Source organism: Panthera pardus, unplaced genomic scaffold (assembly GCF_024362965.1).
Source record: "Panthera pardus isolate Hobbes unplaced genomic scaffold, ASM2436296v1 HiC_scaffold_13, whole genome shotgun sequence".
Classification (NCBI taxonomy): Eukaryota; Metazoa; Chordata; class Mammalia; order Carnivora; family Felidae; genus Panthera; species Panthera pardus.
Window position 1 is genome coordinate 136,852,720 of NW_026526688.1, and position 20,788 is coordinate 136,873,507.

The following is a 20,788-nucleotide window of genomic DNA, read 5'->3' on the forward strand; positions in this document are numbered from 1 at the left end:
TTAATCAGTAATATGTCCTTCCTGATAGGATGATAATAAAGTAATAACTATAGCTACAAAAAAAAAAAGCCATCTGTCATTTCTGGTGAATAAGAACTCTTTAAATAGTGAGGACCCACTAGGAAGTAGGGGAAGGGTCTGGATGGAAATTCTGAAAAGTGTCAATAGATTTAATTTTATTGTTTGTTTTAGTTTTTTTTAAAGTAATGATAGAAAAAGCTGCTGTTTGTATGGTTTATAATTTGAATTCATAGGAACCCACAAAATTCACTTTATTATTTAACCTTTCTGTGTCTGAGCATGGGTGGGCTGACCAGCTTCCTGGCAACTCAGTCTGGCTAAGCAGCAAAGATCTCAGAATGCTGTCACCCAGAAAATGGTAGTGTGAAGAAAAATATTGTTTAAATTATCTTTCCAGGGGCGCCTGGGTGGCTCAGTCGGTTGAGAGTCCGACTTCAGCTCAGGTCATGATCTCACAGTCTGTGAGTTCGAGCCCCGCATCGGGCTCTGTGCTGATGGCTAAGCGCCTGGAGCCTGCCTCGGATTCTGTGTCTCCCTCTCTCTCTGCCCCTCCCCTGCTCATTCTCTGTCTCTCTCTGTCTCAAAAATAAATAAAAACATTAAGAAAATTTTTTTTTAAAAATTAAATTATCTTTTCAAATAGGACCACATGAGTTGTCCAATGTAATCATGAAAGGAAGGATAAAAAGAGGGCCCATCATCATTATAGATACTAATACTTAGTCTCCATGATTATGTTTGTAATTGAGTTTTTAATTGCTTAAGTTAGATAACTATTTTTATTGAGTTAATCTATTTGCTTTTAGCCCAAGGTATAAAGAAGGAGATTTAACCTTGTATGCCTTAAACCTCCATAATGTCACCAAACGCTTGCAGTTGCCGTATCATTTATTTGACAAACAAGTGGACAAATACCTCGTAAAACCTTTAGGGCCTGATGGATTACTTTCTAAGTGAGTAATTTTCCTTTCTTCATTTCGAACTTTCACAAAATTCATTGGTATTTATCAGAATAGAGAGTGTTGATAGGGAGCAAAAAAAAAAATGTCAATGATTTCAAGTTCTAACAATTCTTAATATTCATGAAGTTTATAGATGAATACTTATCCATACAGGTATAACTCACGCAGAGTCCAACGCAGAAGGATATGAAAACATTTAGCAGTTAACTTAAGGAATATTTTGCATTTCAAAACAACTTGATACTTCAAGATCCCCTCAAGACATTGAGATTATTTGCTCAAAAAAGCGTTATAATTCTTGGTAACAGAGTCAGTAAAGCAAAACATACCTAAGTATGATTGTACTAAGGGCACAATATTACACCATGTAAGCTGAGTGTCACTCTCTTACCGTGTTAAAGTAGTTTTATATTGGCTAGAGTAAGAAAATAAAATGTCCAGAAGTATAGCTTTGAGGTGAATTATTTGAAGTTGGTCATAATCATTATGGTTTTAAAAGCCAGTCATTGGATATGTCTTATAAGAGACCGTATTCAACAGAATACCCTAAATAACTATGACCCTTGAAGAGTCAGGCCCAAAACCATTGTAAGATTCTGTCCAATGTGTGTTGGAAGGAGCTCTTTTCATCATGAATCTTCTCACATTGGAGAATAAAAAATTATAAGAGTTTAACAACATTCTCATCATCTCTTCCTGTCTCTGCAAATGAGTGATGTTTTCAGTGATAATTAGCATCAGAACCTGCCAAAGGACAGTAAGCATGCTTTCTACAAAGACCTATCTTCCATAGGCAAACATCATTAACATTGGGTACCATTGTTTATTTTTCCCCTATGCTTTATTTTACCACAACTGTAATCACACAATGCCTAATGGGAAAAGAAAAAGGGAGGGCACCCACAAGTTTTCCAAAATGTCTTTCCATACATAGCCTTTGTAGACATTTTTAATGGGCTACATGTTTTATGAAATATCATGGTTTACTTACCCATTTTCTTGCTGTTTAAACCTTTTCTTTTTTGTAAAGTAAATAATACATATTTGGGTAACCCATACTTTTTTTTTATTTGGGTTCTAAGTTTTGGAAATGGGTATTTTTAGCATATTTGTATCTGATGCTGACAAGGGAAAAGCTTTTCTGAAGTAACTGAATAATAGTTGTAGAGTTGGAAGTGTGTTAAGAGATATTTTAGTCCAACCTTAGATGGGTAGTTTAAGCCATTCAGCTGTTTGATGGCTCATCTGTTGGATCTCGAAGCCTCTCCAGGCAGCTGTCCTCTCAAGGGTAATGTGAGCCTCTCTCTGCTTTTCATCTCCTGTTTTGAGTTCTGTCCTGGAGAGCAGAGGTTGGAAACTGCACCTCATGCCTATGGACAAGTGGGTTTAGAGAGCTTTTTTTCCCTCTTTTTCTCGTGGTAGGGGAGGTTGGCATGTGCTCCGTATTCTTATTTTTACTAAATTAGGAACATTTTAAAATTGACAACTATGAAAATATCTGGATTTCTATCTTTTCTTTAAAAGATAGATACTCTAGGGGCGCCTGGGTGGCTCAGTTGGTTGGACGTCCGACTTTGGCTCAGGTCATGATCTCGCGGTCCGTGAGTTCGAGCCCCGCATCGGGCTCTGTGATGACAGCTCAGAGCCTGAAGCCTGTTTCGGATTCTGTGTCTCCCTCTCTCTGACCCTCCCCCATTCATGCTCTGTCTCAAAAATAAATAAACGTTAAAAAAAAAAATTAAAAAAAAAATAAAAATAAAAAAAAAATAAAAGATAGATACTCTAGCAACTCTGGGCTTATTTCCCCAAGTTGATGGAGTTGAATTGGGGTTGTTTACTTGAGACAGGTTCTTCACAGTCCCTCCGTGATCCTGTTACCTCTATGACCCTGTCCTACTGCACTTGCACATATAAATTCCTTGGCTCTTGTGGGCCCTTGAGTTTGCTACCCTTAATTTGGAACAATACCAAATACCTCATTTCCTCCAGAATAACTCCAATATCTGAAGGACAATTGGATTGTCGTCTCTCCAGGCTAAATATGCCATTTCTTCAATGATTCTTCTCTTTGTTTATCAGACCCTGTTGCATTCTGATCACACATTTCATGCTTATCAATTATTAATGGAAAATTCGTGAAATTATGGATTATGTTTTTTTACCCTAAATTCTCTGTGATGAGTGTATATTACTTATACTTTTATCTCTTTAAAATGTTGCAAAAAATAAAATAAAATGTTGCAAAAGTACCCCAGATAAGTTTGATGAGTGTACAGTCTGGACACTTGTGCATTCTAATGACCTCAGAGGGTTAAACGATGATCATCTTTAACATTTATTTATTTTTGGGACAGAGAGAGACAGAGCATGAATGGGGGAGGGGCAGAGAGAGAGGGAGACACAGAATTGGAAGCAGGCTCCAGGCTCTGAGCCATCAGCCCAGAGCCCGACGCGGGGCTCGAACTCTCGGACCGCGAGATCGTGACCTGAGCTGAAAGTCAGACGCTTAACCGACTGAGCCACCCAGGCGCCCCCGATGATCATCTTTAAAAAAAAAAAATCATTTTTTAATGTTTATTTATTTTTGAGAGAAAGAGAGAGAGAGGCAGAGTGTGAGCAGGGTGGGGCTGAGAGAGAGGGAGACACAGAATCCAAAGCAGGCTCCAGGCTCTGAGCTATCAGCAGAGGGCCTGATGCGGGGCTTGAACTCACCAACCGTGAGATCATGACCTGAGCTGAAGTCGGACACTTAATCAACTGAGCCACCCAGGTGCCCCCCAAAAAATCATTTTTTAGTTGAACAACTTGTATAATACCGACAGAAGGTCCTCCATAGTAAGCGTTGAGTGAATATATTTTTAATATAAAAGCAGTATCCTATATTTATCTCAGATCAATTTTGTCCAGAATCCCTAATTCAGATTACTTTTGCTTGCTAATTCTGTTCAGCTCTGTTTCATCTGAAACTTGACAAGCATGCCTTCTATTTCTTATCATCATGTTACTGACTTCAAAATATGAAACAAGATACTAATCTTGAATAAAATCCTACCCTGATTTAGCCAGCCTGATGCAGAAATAATCAGCATGCTTTAAGCTTATACTCAATATATTGATAGCATACTTTAGTGATTTTTACAGCCAATTAAACAACATAGCCAGATGGTATAGGGTATTATCTTGCCCATGTTTTATCATCTTAACCCACAGCAGTATTAATTTATAATGATGAAGTTTACCTTTAAGCTTGATGGCCTCTCCTAAAGCATTTCTGAAACTTTTTTATGTACCCTTGAAAATGGTTCTCAATTGCCTGCAGAACAGCTCTTACTACTGACATATAGAGATGTTTTCAAGGCCTATTTTTGTTTGTGGTTTCCTGATGATGGTCATGGCATTTCCTCCCCAATCTCCTCTAAAAATTGATGTGATATAGGTACTAAAACTAAACTCACGCGCATGTGGACCGAGTGTAAATGCAGTGCAGGCTTGATGGCCTCTAGCACAATCACGGTTATCTTTTATTTAAGACTTTAGGTACAGCCCCCAGAGCGGGGCACGTAACAAAGGTTAAATGGAAACTAATTTTTCTGCTGATACTTAGGATAGAGTTTCAGGGATCTTTGTTTTTTGGTTTTTGGTTTTTTTTTTTTTTTTAGTGTTTATTTTGAGAGAGACAGAGACGAGCAGGAGAGGGGCAGAGAGAGAGGGAGACACAGAATCTGAAGAGGCTCTAGGCTCTGAGCTATCAGCACAGAGCCCAACGCAGGGCTGAAACCCACAAACTGTGAGATCACGTCCTAAGTTGAAGTTGGATGCTTAATCGACTGAGCCACCCAGGTGGCCTGAGTTTGAGGGATCTTTGATAATTCTAAATTGTAAACAACCAAACACTAGACAACTAATAAGCTAATATGCTCACACAGTGAAATCCTGTACAGCTGTTAAAATGATGTGGTGGATGAATGTTTAATGGTGTGAGCAAATGTTAAGATGTGCTAAGGGAAAAAGAATCAATTTTTAAGAGACTGGGGCACCTGGGTGGTTCGGTTGGTCAAGTGTCCCGACTTCGCCCCAGGTCATGATCTCAGGGTTTGTGATTTTGAGTCCCACATCGGGGTCTATGCTGTTAGCACAGAGCCCACTTTGAATCCTCTGTCCTCCTCTCTTTGCCACACCCCCCTCAAAAATAAACATAAAAAAAAAAAAAGAGGGAGAGACTACGTATTATATCTTCATTTTTGTTTAAATGAAAATATGGGTGTACATACATAAAAGAGATGAAGGATATATTAAAAATGATTATGATGAGCGGCACCTGGGTGGCTTAGTCAGTTAAGTGTCCAACTCCTGATTTCAGCCCAAATCATAATGTCGAGATTTGTGGGATTGTGCCTCACATTGGACTCAGTGCTGCAGCATGGTGCCTGCTTCGGATTCTTTCTCTCCCTCTCTCTCTCTCTCTCTCTCTCTCTCTCTGCTCTTCCCTGCTCTTTCTCTCTCAAAATAAAAACTTAAAAAAAGAAAAAGAAAAAAATGGTTATGATGAATTAACCAGTTACATTTATCAGAATATTGGTGATCATAGATATTTTTGTAGTGCTTACTATATGCAAGGCAATCTTACAAGTGTTCTACATATATTACATGTATTACATACATATAACTCTGACATTAACCAATTTTCAACAATAAAATTTGGGGGGGGGCACCTGGGTGGCTCAGTCGGCTGAGTGTCTGACTTTGGCTCAGGTCATGATCTCATGGATTGTAAGTTCGAGCCCTGCATCAGGGTCTCTGCTGTCAGTGTAGAGCCCACTTTGGATCCTCTGTCCTCCTCTCTTTCTGCATCTCCCCTGCTTGCTCTCTCTCTCAAAATATTTTAAAAAAGAAAATAATATAAAATAAAAATTATTTTCGTATTGTAAAAACTTCATAGTGTTAAAATCACTTGAGATCAAGATCATAGAAATGTAAGCCATGTTTAGAATTATGGAATTAACTATCAGTGGAACTAAAAGCAGACTGAAGGTTTTCTTTTTAAGTCTCTGTTTATATTGGATCTGTTGCTGTGAGCATGTATTAATTTGATTTAAACAATAGTAAATGTGCATAAAAAATAACATTTGTCCTCAAGATATTTTTTACATTTCTTGACTTGGTTTTGAATTTGAATTCCAACAGTGGAATGCAAAGAAAACATCTATTTTTTGGAAGCTTTTGGTTTAGTGAACCCTAAACCTAACCCTAACCTACAAAATAATTTTGTTGCACTCCAGCAATATATATTCTACCAGAATATCTTAACAACATAAGAAATGCAAAATGAATGCATATCGCCTGGCAGAAAGGGAGTGAGAAGGTTTATGGGCACGGTGACAAGTGGGAAATTTTATGTCATTTTGCATGTTAAATTTGTGATATTTACATTCCCTTCTACCTATTTGCTTTATCTAAAAATGTTTTCAATTACTTACCATCAAATAAAATTGCCACAAATCCAGAAGTTATGTCATGTTTATCCTTTTTAGACCACCATAGTGGTGCCTACTGTATAGATTATGTGTGTTCCATTTTCTATAAAGGGCCAGATAGTAAGTATTTCAGGCTTTGCAGGCCATATGGTCTCTGTCAGAATGACTCAGCTCTCCCAGTGTAGCTTAAAGATCATCTGGGTCAAATACCCAATATAGAATTGAAACAAGTTATATAATACAGGCTGTCACCATTTTTTTGGCCTTAAAAAGATGTCACAACTTTTGCAAAGAAGGTAGAGCATACACCACTTGGCTAACCTGGGTTTATCTTTCCCCTTTGCAGATCTGTCCAACTCAATGGTCAAACTCTGAAGATGGTAGATGATCATACCCTCCCGGCTTTGACAGAAAAACCTCTCCGCCCAGGAAGTACACTGGGCTTGCCAGCTTTCTCATATGGATTTTTTGTGATAAGAAATGCCAAAGTTACCGCTTGCCTCTGAAAATGAAAGGCATACACCATCCCTGAGATTGAATTTTTCAAGTGTATTGATAAGAGGAAAGCAAAACCCAAGCTATAGGAAGGCAAGCAGATACATTACAGATCAACTAGGGAAGCTTTAGGGACACCAGGACACTCCCGGTGCTCGATTTAGCACAGTCTTTTGTTCTAAGTAGACCACTGCTAATAATAATACCTGGTGCCAAACACTACGCTCAGTGCTTTGCATGTTCTATTTTTACTTAAAGTTATTAAAAAGGTATATGGATGCTCCCAATATAGCCAGGAGGCAAGTAAGTGAGGGATACAGCACTATTTTTAAGAAAGTGCTTCGTTGTTTTTATTTTAAAAAACAGTTATTAAAAGACTGCAGGATTCTTTATATGCTGTTTCTATGGGCTCCCGTCAGAAAAAGTTTACTGCCACAATCTTCAAATTGTCTATAAATGAGAGGGTCTCTTTTCACCTTAACAGAGAGCTAGATTTATCTGCTGCTTCTCTTTTCGCTGTTCTTTGTCAACAATACTGCGTGAGAGGACAGATGGTTAGAAGTGATAGTATAAAAAAAGAATTAACGACAATTCAGAGGGACTGGATTATGTAAACTTCAAATGAAATTTTAAAGCGACTGTAATTGAAATTGACCTACTTACCAAGAGGAGAAAATGTAATTCGATACATTATAACTACCTGTTGATGTTTACTTTTTTTTTTTTAATTTTTTTTTTAACGTTTATTTATTTTTGGGACAGAGAGAGACAGAGCATGAACGGGGGAGGGGCAGAGAGAGAGGGAGACACAGAATCCGAAGCAGGCTCCAGGCTCTGAGCCATCAGCCCAGAGCCGGAAGGGGGGCTCGAACTCACCAACCGTGAGATCATGACCTGAGCTGAAGTCGGACTCTCAACCGACTGAGCCACCCAGGCGCCCCACGATGTTTACTTTTAATCCACCTTTAGTTCTTGTTTTAGTTGGGAAACTTTCAGATGCAAGTGGCAGAAAACCCTGATTCAAATGGCTTAGACCATGAGGACATTTATAATCCTACATAACAAGAAGTTGAAGTAGGGCGGGCTCAGGATGTCATCCGGGAATCAGGTCCTTTCTATCTCTGGTCTGTCACCTTTAGTGTTGGCTTCATTCTCCAGCTGGTGACGTGATGGCTGGAGCCATGCCATAGACCCATTCGGACCCAGCAGCAGCCAGAGAAAGAAGATGAGCAACTTTTTCTGCATCTCCTTCATAGACTTGCAGAACCCTTTCTCAGAGGTTCTCTCAGCGAACCTCACCTCGTGTCTCCTCATGTCTTATTGGTCAGGAATGGGTCACGTGGCCATTCTCCCCAGTTACTCCAACATCAGTGAGATCCCTGTAATTGTCTCCTAGTGGTCTTTTGGAATGGAGAACGTGTTGGGAAGTCCATGGCACTGACCACTATGTTTCTGTGCTTTTATCAGTGACAGAAGGTATTGTTTTCTCCTATATCTTAATTTCTAGAGATAGAATTCTCTTTATATTTATGTCTGCTATGAATATTGTCTCTATTAAATTTAAGTACATTTATAAAGAGATAAAGACAACCCAGAGTCTGAATGGTTCAATACCCCTAGATTTTATATATAAGTAGTTTTTTATATTTTCACATTTGAAATAAAATAATTTTTATAACCTCAATATTGCATGATTATTCTTTTAATAAAACTTAAGCCTGGAAAAAAAAAAAGTCTGCAGATCCCTCCATTTGCAAGCCTTATTTTCGTTCAGCACTTTGTTTATACCTCCTACTTTTCTGTCCCTTCAGCTTCCCCCACATCAGAAGAGCTGACCTTGAAGAAAAGAGCTCATCAGGCACAAACACCATTTCCTCCCTGATCATGTCAACTCAATCATGAACAAAGTCATGTCCAGTTTTTCTTTTTGCTGTCCCCTCTGCCACTTAATAAATTTAAAGCCTAATCTCTCACTTGTATTATTTTTTTGGTAACATTTATTTATTTTTAAGAGACAGAGACAGAGCAGGAGCAGGGGTGGGGCAGAAGGAGAGGGAGACACAGAATCTGAAACAGGCTCCAGGCTCTGAGCTGTCAGCACAGAGCCCGACACGGGGCTCGAACTCACGAACTGCAAGATCGTGACCTGAGCCGAAGCCAGATGCTTAACTGACTGAGTCACCCAGGCGCCCCGCTCTCACTTGTATTATTATAATAATCTCTTAATTGTTCTCCCTGACTTTGCTTAAAATTCTTAAATAGTTCCCCACTTCATATAGTCACAATAAGGTGCTCCATAACCTGGCACCTGCCTCTTTCTTCAGCCTCAACTCTTGTTACTCTGACCATGAATTCTGTTCTTCCGCCAACGCATTGGTTGGGGGTCTGAACCTTTGGTGCTGCTCCTTCTGTTCTTCACCCAGACCAGTCTCCTAACTCTCCTCTCTGTGTGGCAAACTTTCATGTTTTTTGTTTTGTTTAGTCACTAAATTTATTCATTTATTTTAATCTAGTAATTTACTTATTTTTTTAATAATTTACATCCAAGTTAGTTATCACATGGTGTGACAATGATCTCAGGAGTAGATTCCTTAAGCCCCTTGCCCATTTAGCCCATCCCCCACCCCAAACCCCTCCAGCAACCCTTTGTTCTCTATATTTAAGAGTCTAATGTCTTGTCACCCTCCCTGTTTTAATATTATTTTTGCTTCCCTTGTGTTCATCTGCTTTGTATCTTAATGTCCTTATATGAGTGAAGTCATATGATATTTGTCTTCTCTGACTAATTTCGCTTAGCATAATACCCTCTAGTTCCATCCATGTAGTTGCAAATGGCAAGATTTCATTCTTTTTGATTGCCGAGTAATATTCCATCACATATATATATACCACATCTTCTTTATCCATTCATCCATTGATGGACATTTGGGCTCTTTCCATACTTAGGCTATTGTTGATAGTGTTGCTATAAACATTGGGGTGCATGTATCCCTCCTAAACAGCATACTTGTATCCCTTGGATAAATACCTAGTAGTGCAATTGCTGGGTTGTAGGGTTGTTCCATTTTTAATTTTTTGAGGAGCCTCCATACTGTTTTCCAGAGTGGCTGCACCAGCTTACATTCCCACAAGTAGTGCAAAAGAGATCCTCTTTCTCCACATTCTCACCAACATCTGTTGTTGCCTGGGTTGTTAATGTTAGCCATTCTCACAGGTGTGAGGTGGTTGGTATCCAATATGGTTTTGATTTGTATTTCCTGGATGATGAGTGATGTTGAGCATTTTTTCATGTGTCCATTGGCCATCTGGATGTCTTCTTTGGAGAAGGGTCTATTCATGTCTTGGGCCCATTTCTTCACTGGATTGTTTTTTGGGTGTTGAGTTTGATAAGTTCTCTGTAGATTTTGGATACTAACCCTTTATCTGATATGTCATTTGCAAGTATCTTCTCCCATTCCGTCAGTTGCCTTTAGTTTTGCCGATTATTTCCTCTGCTGTGCAGAAGATTTTTATTTTAATGAGGTCCCAATAGTTCATTTTTGCTTTTGTTTCCCTTGCCTCTGGAGACATGTTGAGTAAGAAGTTGCTGCGGCCAAGATCAAAGAGGTTTTTGCCTGATTTCTCCTCTAGGATTTCGATGGCTTCCTGTCTTATGTTTAGGTATTTCATCCATTTTGAGTTTATTTTTGTGTATGGTGTAAGAAAGTGGTCCAGGTTCATTTTTCTGCATGTTGCTGTCCAGTTTTCCCAGCACCATTTGCTGAAGAGACTGTCTTTATTCCATTGGGTATTCTTTCCTGCTGTGTCAAAGATTAATTGGCCATACGTTTGTGGGCCCATTTCTGGATTCTCTATTCTGTTCCATTGATCTGAGTTTCTGTTTTTGTGCCAGTATCATACTGTCTTGATGATTACAGCTTTGTAATACATCTTGAAGTCCAGGATTGTGATGCCTCCAGCTTTGGTTTTCTTTTTCAAGATTGCTTTGGCTATTCAGGGTCTTTTCTGGTTCCATACAAATTTTAAGATTGTTTGTTCTAACTCTGTGAAGAATGTCGGTATTATTTTGATAGGTATTGCATTGAATATGTAGATTACTTTTTAACAATATTTGTTCTTCCTTTCCAGGAGCATGGGATATTTTTCCTTTTTTTTTTTTTTTTTTTTTTTTTTTTGGTGTCTTCTTCAATTTCTTTCATAAGCTTTCTATAGTTTTCAGTGTATAGATTCTTCATATCTTTGGTTAGATTTATTCCTGGGTATTTTATGGCTTTTGGTGCAATTGTAAATGGGATTGATTCCTTGATTTCTCTTTCTGTTGCTTCATTATTGGTGTATAGGAATGCAACCGATTTCTGTGCATTGATTTTATATCCTACAACTGCTGAATTCATGAATCAGTTCTAGCAGTTTTTGGTGGAATCTTTTGGGTTTTCCATATAGAGTATCCTGTCATCTGTGAAGAGTGAAAGTTTGACCTTCCCGGCTGATTTGGATGCCTTTTATTTCTTTGTGTTGTCTGATGGCTGAAGCTAAGACTTCCAATACTGTGTTGAATAACAGTGGTGAGAGTGGACATCCCTGTCTTGTTCCTGACCTTCAGGGGAAAGCTCTCAGTTTTTCCCCATTGAGGATGATATTAGCAGTGGGTCTTTCAGATATGGCTTTTATGATCTTGAGGTATGATCCTTCTATCCCCCTACTCTCTGGAGGGTTTTTATCAAGAAAGGATGCTGTATTTTGTCAAATGCTTTCTCTGCATCTATTGAGAGGATTATCTGGTTCTCGTCCTTTCTTTTATTGATGTGATGCATCACATTGATTGTTTTGCAGATATTGAACCAACCCTGAATCCCAGGTATAAATCCCACTTGGTCATGGTGAATAATTGTTTTAATGTATTGTTGGATCCGGTTGGCTAGTATCTTGTTGAGGATTTTTGAGTCCATGTTCATCAGGGAAATTGGTCTATAGTTCTCCTTTTTAGTGGAGACTTTGTCTGGTTTTGGAATCAAGGTAATGCTGGCTTCATAGCAAGAGTTTGGAAGTTTTCCTTCCATTTCTGTTTTTTGGAACAGCTTCAAGAAAATAGGTGTTAACTCTTCTTTAAATCAAACTTTCATGTTTATTAAGACCTTCTCTGGGGCACCTGGTGGCTCAGTCAGTTAGGCCTCTGACTCTTGATTTTGGCTCAAGGCATGATCTCATGGTTTGTGGGATCAAGCCCCTCATTGGGCTCTGCACTGACAGCATACAGCCTCCTTGGGATTCTCTCCCTCCCTCTTTCTCTGCCCCTCCCCTGCTCATGTACACGCATGGACTAAATAAATAAATAAATAAGACCTTCTCAAACACCAGTTTCCATAACTCCCCTGTCCTTTAAGAAGCTTTAGTCCCATTTCTCTGTTCCTTTGGCAGTTGAACATTTACTATGTCACTTATGATGCATTTTATTGGATCCATATATCTTTCCAACTTGACTCTAAGCTTATAAGAAAGAGGTACAATATCTAAATCATATTTGCATTCCTGTAATTATCATATTATCTGGCACACAGTAGGCACTCAGATGTTTCCTTAATGACAGAAAAGAACAAATTTGAAACTAGCCTAGGCATTTTAATTTTTAATATGCAAAAAAAGTTAATGATACTTTGATCTGAGAAGGTATTGTCTACTAACATTCAAGAGTCTTTTAAAGGAGCACCTGGGTGGCTCAGGTGGTTAAGCATCTGACTTCAGTTCAGGTCATGATCTCATGGTCATGAGTTTGAGTTCCATGTTGGGCTCTGTGCTGACAGCTCAGAGCCTGTAGCCTCCCTCGGAATCTGTGACTCCCTCTCTCTCTGCCCCTCCCCCGCTCACACTCTGTCTTTCAAAAGATAAATAAATGTTTTTTAAAAATCTGAAAAAAAGAGAGTCTTTTAAAAATGATTACTGGTGAGCTCTTACTAATGGCAGATGGTTATGGGGACATGGTTATGTGAGGAAAGGAATGCTCTTAAATATTGATGAATATTAAATGTATTAACATTAAGGTTTTCTTAAGCTTCCTTAGAGGAAACTCTTGCTTATAGTGTCAGTGAGACATTTTAAGCCCACGCCCTTTCACTGGTATTTAATTAATCAAATACGTTTATTTCCTACATCTTCTTATATTGGTTCAAACATATTTTTGTCCTTTATCACTTCATCTCCCTGATATTGGTACGTTCTAAGTCCTGTTGTGAAACTTGCGTGCTCAGCGCTTGTCCATTCAGTAATGGTACTTACTCATTTTCCTTTTCTCTTTTAAAAACTCTGATGTATGTCATCAATCTGTTGAATCACCTCATGGTTGGTCAATCTTTTAATTGTCCTTCTGGCCTTAATTTGATCACCAGCAAAACTAACACAAACACCCACTTGTCTAATCTGACAGTGCAATACAAAATCAAAGCAGGAGTGTTTAAAATTAAATAGCAGCATGAATAACTCCTTTAAATTGCAGATATCTTTAGTGATCTTTCAGAAAATGTTACTGATGAGGTGCAGACCAACTCACACTCCATGTTTGGGTTAGAGACTTAGGTTTCTTTCAAGAATAAAATACTCTGGTCTTGTCCTTTTCCAATTTTATAACATTCTCAATTTTACAGACTTATGGCTTGGAAAACCCTGGAGAAATTTAGATACTTAAAAATTTAGCATTATTTAAAAAACCTTTTCTATTATTGTCATTATTATCATAATATTAAATGCATAGGTTTTTATGACACTCTTGATTTAAATCAGATTTGTTCTTTATTTTCATACATTTGATGATAGCCAGCTAGGTTTTTTTGGTTTTTTTTAATTGGTTTTAGGTTACTTTTTTTTTTCGGGGATAGGTTACTTTGTTAAATCCAACTTACCTATCTATTTCAATTCCCATAGACCTTTCAAAGGACAATAACAAGGCTAATTTATCCCATTCTACAGCACTCCAAACTTAGTAAGGCAAACTCACATATTTAACATATTATTTCAAACACATTTTTAAAATTCTTACACATCTAATAAATCACACACAAAGTTAGTAGATTTAAGTGTCCTAAGCATTTATTTTGTTTAAGCTCCCTAAACATGTAAACATCTTTAAAAACCAAATGATAAGAGACTCTTAAAAATTGAGAACAAACTGAGGGTTGATGGGGGGTGGGTGATGGGTATTGAAGAGGGCATCTTTTGGGATGAGCACTGGGTGTAGTATGGAAACCAATTTGACAATAAATTTCATATATTAAAAAAGAAAACCAAATGAGAGTAAAATCTATATAACTACATCTTGGATAAAAATATCATTTCTCTATCGCAAAGTTATAAACTTACTCCGCCGGCCAGAATTAACAGAATTACCAATTCAGGTCCACTGCTCCGAGTAAGGCAACAATCAGCTTTTTAGAGAGTCTAGAAATAGGATATAGAACCACTAGTATATTGGGTTCAGCCCTTTCTCATGCTTAGGTGTCAGGTGCTGGGATTGTCCAAAGAAAGCCTGAGATGAGGACTTAGGGTAGGTAATTTTAAGGAGGAGATTTCAGGAAGCAGGGGTGAGAGATCAGGGAGAGTGGAGGGGGAAAGATGGAAATTAGGGTTTGTTGCTGAGTTTACTACATTATGCAATGAGAGCACAGGTCTGCCAGTACTGGTGAGAAGCACACGGGGTGCATCCCAGGGTTTTTCTTTTATTGTTCTCATATTCCTCAGCAGCTATCATTTTATAGTCCCTTAATTGCCAGTTACAATTTCTGTAAGGAATATCGACTTCAAGTAATATTGTTTTAAGGCCTGAAGCAATTACAGATAATGATTCTACTTATTTAAGCTCAAAAGTCACTTTCACAACTTTCCTGTCCCATTTGGGGAGTCAAATGATATATTTTAAAAAATCTAAAACATCTCTAGGACTCACCCCAAAATCAGATGAAATGTAGTAGAGAAGTAAAAATTGGTCTAAGGATCAAATATTATGATGAACATAGAAGTACTTAAAATAGGTAAATCTGTAAAAATAAAGGATACATATATAGTAGTCTTCTCTTATACACAGGGGATAGTTTTCTAAGACCCCCAGCGAATGCCTAAAACCATGGGTAGTACCAAACCCTAAATACACTGTTTTTTTTTTTCTATGCACATATGCCTATGATAAAGTTTAATTTAAAATTTGTAGAGTTAATATTAAAAACGAATAATAAAATAGAAGTTATAACAATATACTATAATAAAAATTATGTGAATGTAGTCTCCCTCTCTCTCCCAAAATATCTTACCGTACTGCAGTCACTCTTCTTCTTGTAGGGCACCCTTCTCTTGGGAGATGATAAAATGCCTGCATGATGAGATGAAATGGAGTAAATTATGTAGGCACTGTGATGTAGCCTGAGGCTACATCAGAGGCTGACCTTCTGATGATTTGTCAGGAGGAAAATCATCTGCTTCTGGATGACATTTGACCTCAGGTAAGTGAAACCACTGGAAAGTGAAAGCATGGAGAACAGAGGGGTTGGAGGGGGAGCAGATTACCATAAAATGAAGTGTTCTGGTTAACTCATCATTTAAACAAATATTTGTGGAGTGAATGAATTATTCACTATCTACTAGGTATTATGCTCCTGTTTTAAGTATCTAGAAAAATAAAACCAGATTATATATGTGGATATACATGATATACATATATATAGGGTTTATTTTAAGAAATTGGCTCACATGAGTATGGAGGCTGGCAAGTCCCACATTTGCAGAGTAGGGCAGCAAGCTAGAGACCCAGGAAAGAGCCCCAGGAGACAGGAGAGAGGGGGGAGGCTGGAGACTAAGACCAATCACTGATGATCAATGATTTAATCAATAGTGCCTTTATAGTGAAGAATTGATTTAAAAAACTCTGGAACAGCAAGATTCAGAGTGCTTCCTGGTTGTTGGACATGTTGATATGGTGGGGGAGTGGTTCAATCTGACTCCATAGGGACATTTCTGTGTTTTGAACCCTTATGAACTTTGCCCTATGTAGGCCTCTTTATCTGGCTGTCCATTTATATCTTTTACAATAAAATATAATCATAAATGTGATGCTTCCTTGAGTTCTGGATTTCAAACCTGAGGGAGGATCACAGGAATGCCTAAATATGTAATCCATAAGGCAGAAGCAGAGTTATCCTGAAGACCTTTGTTGCTGGCATCTGAAGTAGGGGTAGTCTTGGGGGACTGACTTAAATAATGGGGTCTGCACTAACTCTGTCTAGTGAATTACAGAAATGAGTTGAATTTAGGACACACAGTTGGTTTCAGAGAATAGAATTGGGAATTATTGGGGAAACAACACAGAGCTTAACCTAGGAGCCTAGTTTGGGCTTAACCATGTGTCCATTTCAGGGAGATAAGAAATTTTATTATCTTTCTGGATCAGAGCAATTCACTAGACAAAGGGTTATAGATTGGATCTTCATGGTACATAAAAAGTAAAATATTTCTAGGAGGGATGAAGGTGAACATTCTCTATCATTATACTATACACATCTCTGTAGCCCAGAAGGCCAGTTCTTTTCATAGGAGCCCTGAGAAATTCAGGAGGATCTATTTCCCTACTTCTCAGAACTTTGTATGTGTTCTTATTTTATTTATTTTTAAAAATTGTTTATTTATTTTCAAGAGAGAGAGAGAGACAGAGACAGAGTGCAAGCGAGGGAGGGGAAGAAAGAGAGGGAGACAGAATCTGACGCAGGCTCCAGGCTCTGAGCTGTCAGCACAGAGCCCAATGTGCGGCTCGAACCCATGAACTGTGAGATCACGACCTGAGCCGAAGTTGGACACTTAACCGACGGAGCCCCCCAGGCGCCCCTGTATGTGCTCTTAGACTAGCACGTCCCGCCTCCATCTCCTCTCCTCCTCCTATCCATCTTGGCTTAGTTAATTTGGACCTGAACCTCAGATCTCAGACCACACATCACTTCTGGAAGACTTTCTTGACCTCACCACTCCAAGCTCAACAGGATATTCCTCCCGAGCGCGCCTACAGTGCCCTGGGCCTATATAACACAGCACTGCCACCTAGTATCAAATGCTGTCTGTTGTCCCCTCTAGTCTGTTCTCCTTGACAATAGCGCTTTCCCCCTTGACATACCCTGTGCTACGCACAGTGCTTTCATAAAAAAAGAATTCAATAAACACCTTGTTAAATTTTGTTAAATACCTAACTTTAAGGGGTTTACAATCAAAATGAGAACATAAAATTAGTATAATACAAAGGAAAATTACTTAAATTCTGTAAAACAGAATAAGCAAAGTTCTCCCGGTGTTTAAGGAGGGAACAATTGCATATAACTGAAGGACTAGGTCTATAACTCTGAAAGCCAGAGTGATAGTAATGGAAAGTCACTGCTCTCTCACATGAGTTTCAGTGGTAGAGAGTGTGGTCAAACAAAATAGAAAACTCAGAAACTCAACTTTCCCCTTCATCTCTTCCCCCGGACCCCAATCCAGTTCTAGGGCTGTTTCTCCAACAAACATAAAACCTGCTCTGCTCACAAGTCTAATGATTGCTCTAGAGCAATGAGCCCACCAAGCAAGCTGGAAGCCTAGCTCCAGATGAGGGCACTCACTGATGATGACGATTGTGGGACCACATCTGTAGTGAGCACTTTTTTGCATTGAGCTGCAAGAAAAAGACTGTCTGGAGGCTTCAGTTTTCTTTGTATCTCCCCTGGGTTCTTTTCATCAAAGACAGGATAATGTGTATCATTTTCACTCCAAATTTAAATCTCCTAAAAATGATGAAAAGGAAAGGAAAAGGTGGGATTTTCTCCCCCAAATCTAAATATATACTGAGAGGCTTCTAAGACGTATAACTAAGGATCACATTATATTGGTATATTCCGCTTCAGGGACAATCTAAGTCCTCGATATGCCTACAGAAACCCATCTTTCCAAAGGCCAAAACAATGTCTTTGTTGGGCTTGAGTTTAAGAATTCAGATGTAAAATGCACTGAAACTGTTAAAGGAGAAACTGAGACACATTAAAATATTTAAGAGTTTATTTGAGACTTTACTGGTTTGAATCGGGCAGCTCCAAATGCAAGTGGTTAGGAAAGCTCCCTGGACAGGAGCCAGGGCAAAGTCTTACATGGGAAAAGTGTAGAAGCAAAGAAATTATTTGATTGGCTATAGCTTAAAGCCTAATTGGCTATCTGTGATTGGTTGTTCTTAGTATTTTGATTTCATAATCCTATGGCATTTTATAGGCTTACATTTTGGCTGTCACAGCATTGGAGCTACATCCATTTAATGGCTTCCTTGCTTAATTAATTTAGCAAGACATGTATAAGAATGGCTGAATGGCCAGGAGTTCCCCTCCAGTAATGCTGGCCCTGTCTTCCAACTACCCAAGACATCCCACAAAGATGCAGATCCCCCAAAAGCACCCTTATCCCAGGACTAATGCAGCCTCAGACGTTTTTCACTGTCCTCCAATAACCTCCAAGACCTTCTGTCCTTCTGTCACAAATCTGATCCAGCAAAATATTGTAACTTTTATAACTGGGTGAGAATAGGTAGGAAAAGTCAATGCCACATGGCTGGATCAGCAAGGGCTGTCACTTTAGAGCTTTCCTCATCCCCAGAGGCAGGTTTACAAGTTATTAATTGAAGTGCTTTATCTGTTTTACCTAATTGAAGTGCTTAATGTATTTATTTTGGCTTCAAAAGACTGGCAGTCTCTGGGTTACTGTGCATCAATATGCTCCAGTTACCTGTTCTTAAAAGTGAGCTTATCTGTTTCTAACTTCTGAGAGCAAGCTGCAAAGTGAGCAGGTACAAGTTAGGCTTCAAAATGCCACTGTGCTCTCTCTAAATAAATATTTATAGATTATATTGAATATTATATATATATATATATATATATATATATATATATATATATATATATAACTATGGTATAATAAATATACTTGGTCTTTCTCTTTAGTTCCTGGCACGAAGTTCCTAAACTCTTAGAACTTCCTCAGTGATAGGAGTGTCTTTTGTCATTCATAAGGAGCCCTTTTTGAGCACACCTGAGGTTTTGTTAACAAGGGGACTTTTGGAAAGTCCTGAAGGCTGGGAGCTGGTTGCCAGAGGAACCAACCCGCATGTTATTAAAGGATTGGGACTTTTAGCCCAACATCCAACATCCAGGGAAGGAAAAGGGACTAGAGATTGAGTTCAGTCATCAATGGCCAAGGATTTCATCAATCATGTCTATGTAATGAAGTGTCCACAGTAAAACCCAAAACCACAAGGTTCAGAGAGCTTTAGGGTTGGCAAACACATGAAGAGAGTTTAGGGAGAGTAGGAAATGGAAGCTCTGGGCCCTTTCCCACATATGTTGCCCTAAGCATCTCTTCTATCTGGTTGTTCCTGAGTTACACACTTTTATAATAAACCAGTAATACAGTAAGTAATATATTTTCCTATGTTCTGTCAACCATTCTAGCAAATTAATCAAAGAGAAGAAGGGGTCTTCAGAACCTCCAATCTACAGCCAATAGGTCAGAAGCACAGGTCATAACCTGGACTTGCATTTAGCATCTGAAGTGGGGCAAGGAACTGTCCTGTGGGGCCAAGCCCTTAACCTGGGGGATCTGATGGTATCTTTAGATAGCAGGTGCCAGAATTGAGTTAAATGATAGGATTCCACATTTTGTCACGGAAGTACTTGATATGCGGAAAGCCCACACATCTGGTTTCAGAAGTGATGTAGTGTTGTAGCGGAGTACTGAGAGTAGAGGTAACACATACAGGAGGAAGTGTGTTTTTTCCTTTACAATTATATAGTAAAACTTCCTGATGCCTTGATCCCTCTGGCGGCAATCAGTGAACAAGTTGTGAGCTAGTTTTGTAGAATTATCAAGGACTGTCCCCTCCCCACCACCACTGGATCCTCACGATATCACAGAATCACTGTTCTGGTTTTAAGGAAAGGGGTTTAAAGACTAAAGCAATTGAGGGTGCCTGGGTGGCTCAGTCGGTTGAGCCTCCGACTTCAGCTCTGGTCATGATTTCACGGTCTGTGAGTTAGAGCTCGGGATCGGGCTCCGTACTGACAGCTGAGCCAGGAGCCTGCTTCGGATTCTGTGTCTCCCTCTCTCTGCCCCTCCCCTGGTTGTGCTCTCTCTCTCTCTCAAAAACAAATAAACATTAAAAAAAAAAAAAAAAGGCTAACGCAATTCTCTACAATACTACAATGCAGATGAGTGACTTACCCATGGTCACTAAGTGGTTAAATGGGATAATACGTGCATAGTGCCCGTAACAGTGCCTGGCAGACAGCGCTATCCACGAATTGGCTGTAATTAAGAGCACCACCAGATGTTCTAGCTGCAGCCTCTTACCATCCCACAAGGCTCACTGCCTCTTGATTACAGAAAAGTCCTCTGAATTGACTGTCACAGTTAGGATTTTCACTTGTGTAATGAATGTCCCTTAACTCTGAGTGCGGTTTTAATTTACATTCTTACATTTGGCGTTTGGCGCCCTTTTAGCTTTAAAAAGAAAACACCTGCCCGCAATCAATGTTTTGGTAGGTTTTCCGAGGCTTTCTTTTTTTCCTGGTATAACTGTTCCCAATAAATGAACACCATCCTTGTTCATTTATTGAGAAAGCGGATAATGGGAATTCCCCTTAACTAAGAAACCGCCCCGGGTTAAAGCGACCACGACAATCCCTACCTCACCGTAACTAGAAAGGCTCAGACCGCAACCCCACCCAGTCCGGCAGGCGTGGACCGTCATCCACTGACGTCACTGCGCAAGCCTGCCGCGACCTGACGCCAGAGAACGAC

At 39.1% G+C, this 20,788-nt stretch overlaps 1 protein-coding gene across 2 annotated transcripts in view; it reads left to right on the top strand.

Annotated features, from left to right (window-relative positions):
- The window catches only part of HPSE (heparanase), a 39,679-nt gene extending 31,043 nt beyond the window's left edge, over positions 1–8,636 (top strand). For both annotated transcript variants that reach the window (XM_019465628.2, XM_019465637.2), the window contains 2 exons: positions 828–974; positions 6,804–8,636. In XM_019465628.2, coding sequence (XP_019321173.2) covers positions 828–974; positions 6,804–6,963 — 307 coding nt within the window. In that variant the 3' untranslated portion in view covers positions 6,964–8,636. The remainder of the gene's footprint in view (positions 1–827; positions 975–6,803) is intronic.
- The last annotated feature ends 12,152 nt before the right edge of the window (positions 8,637–20,788 follow it).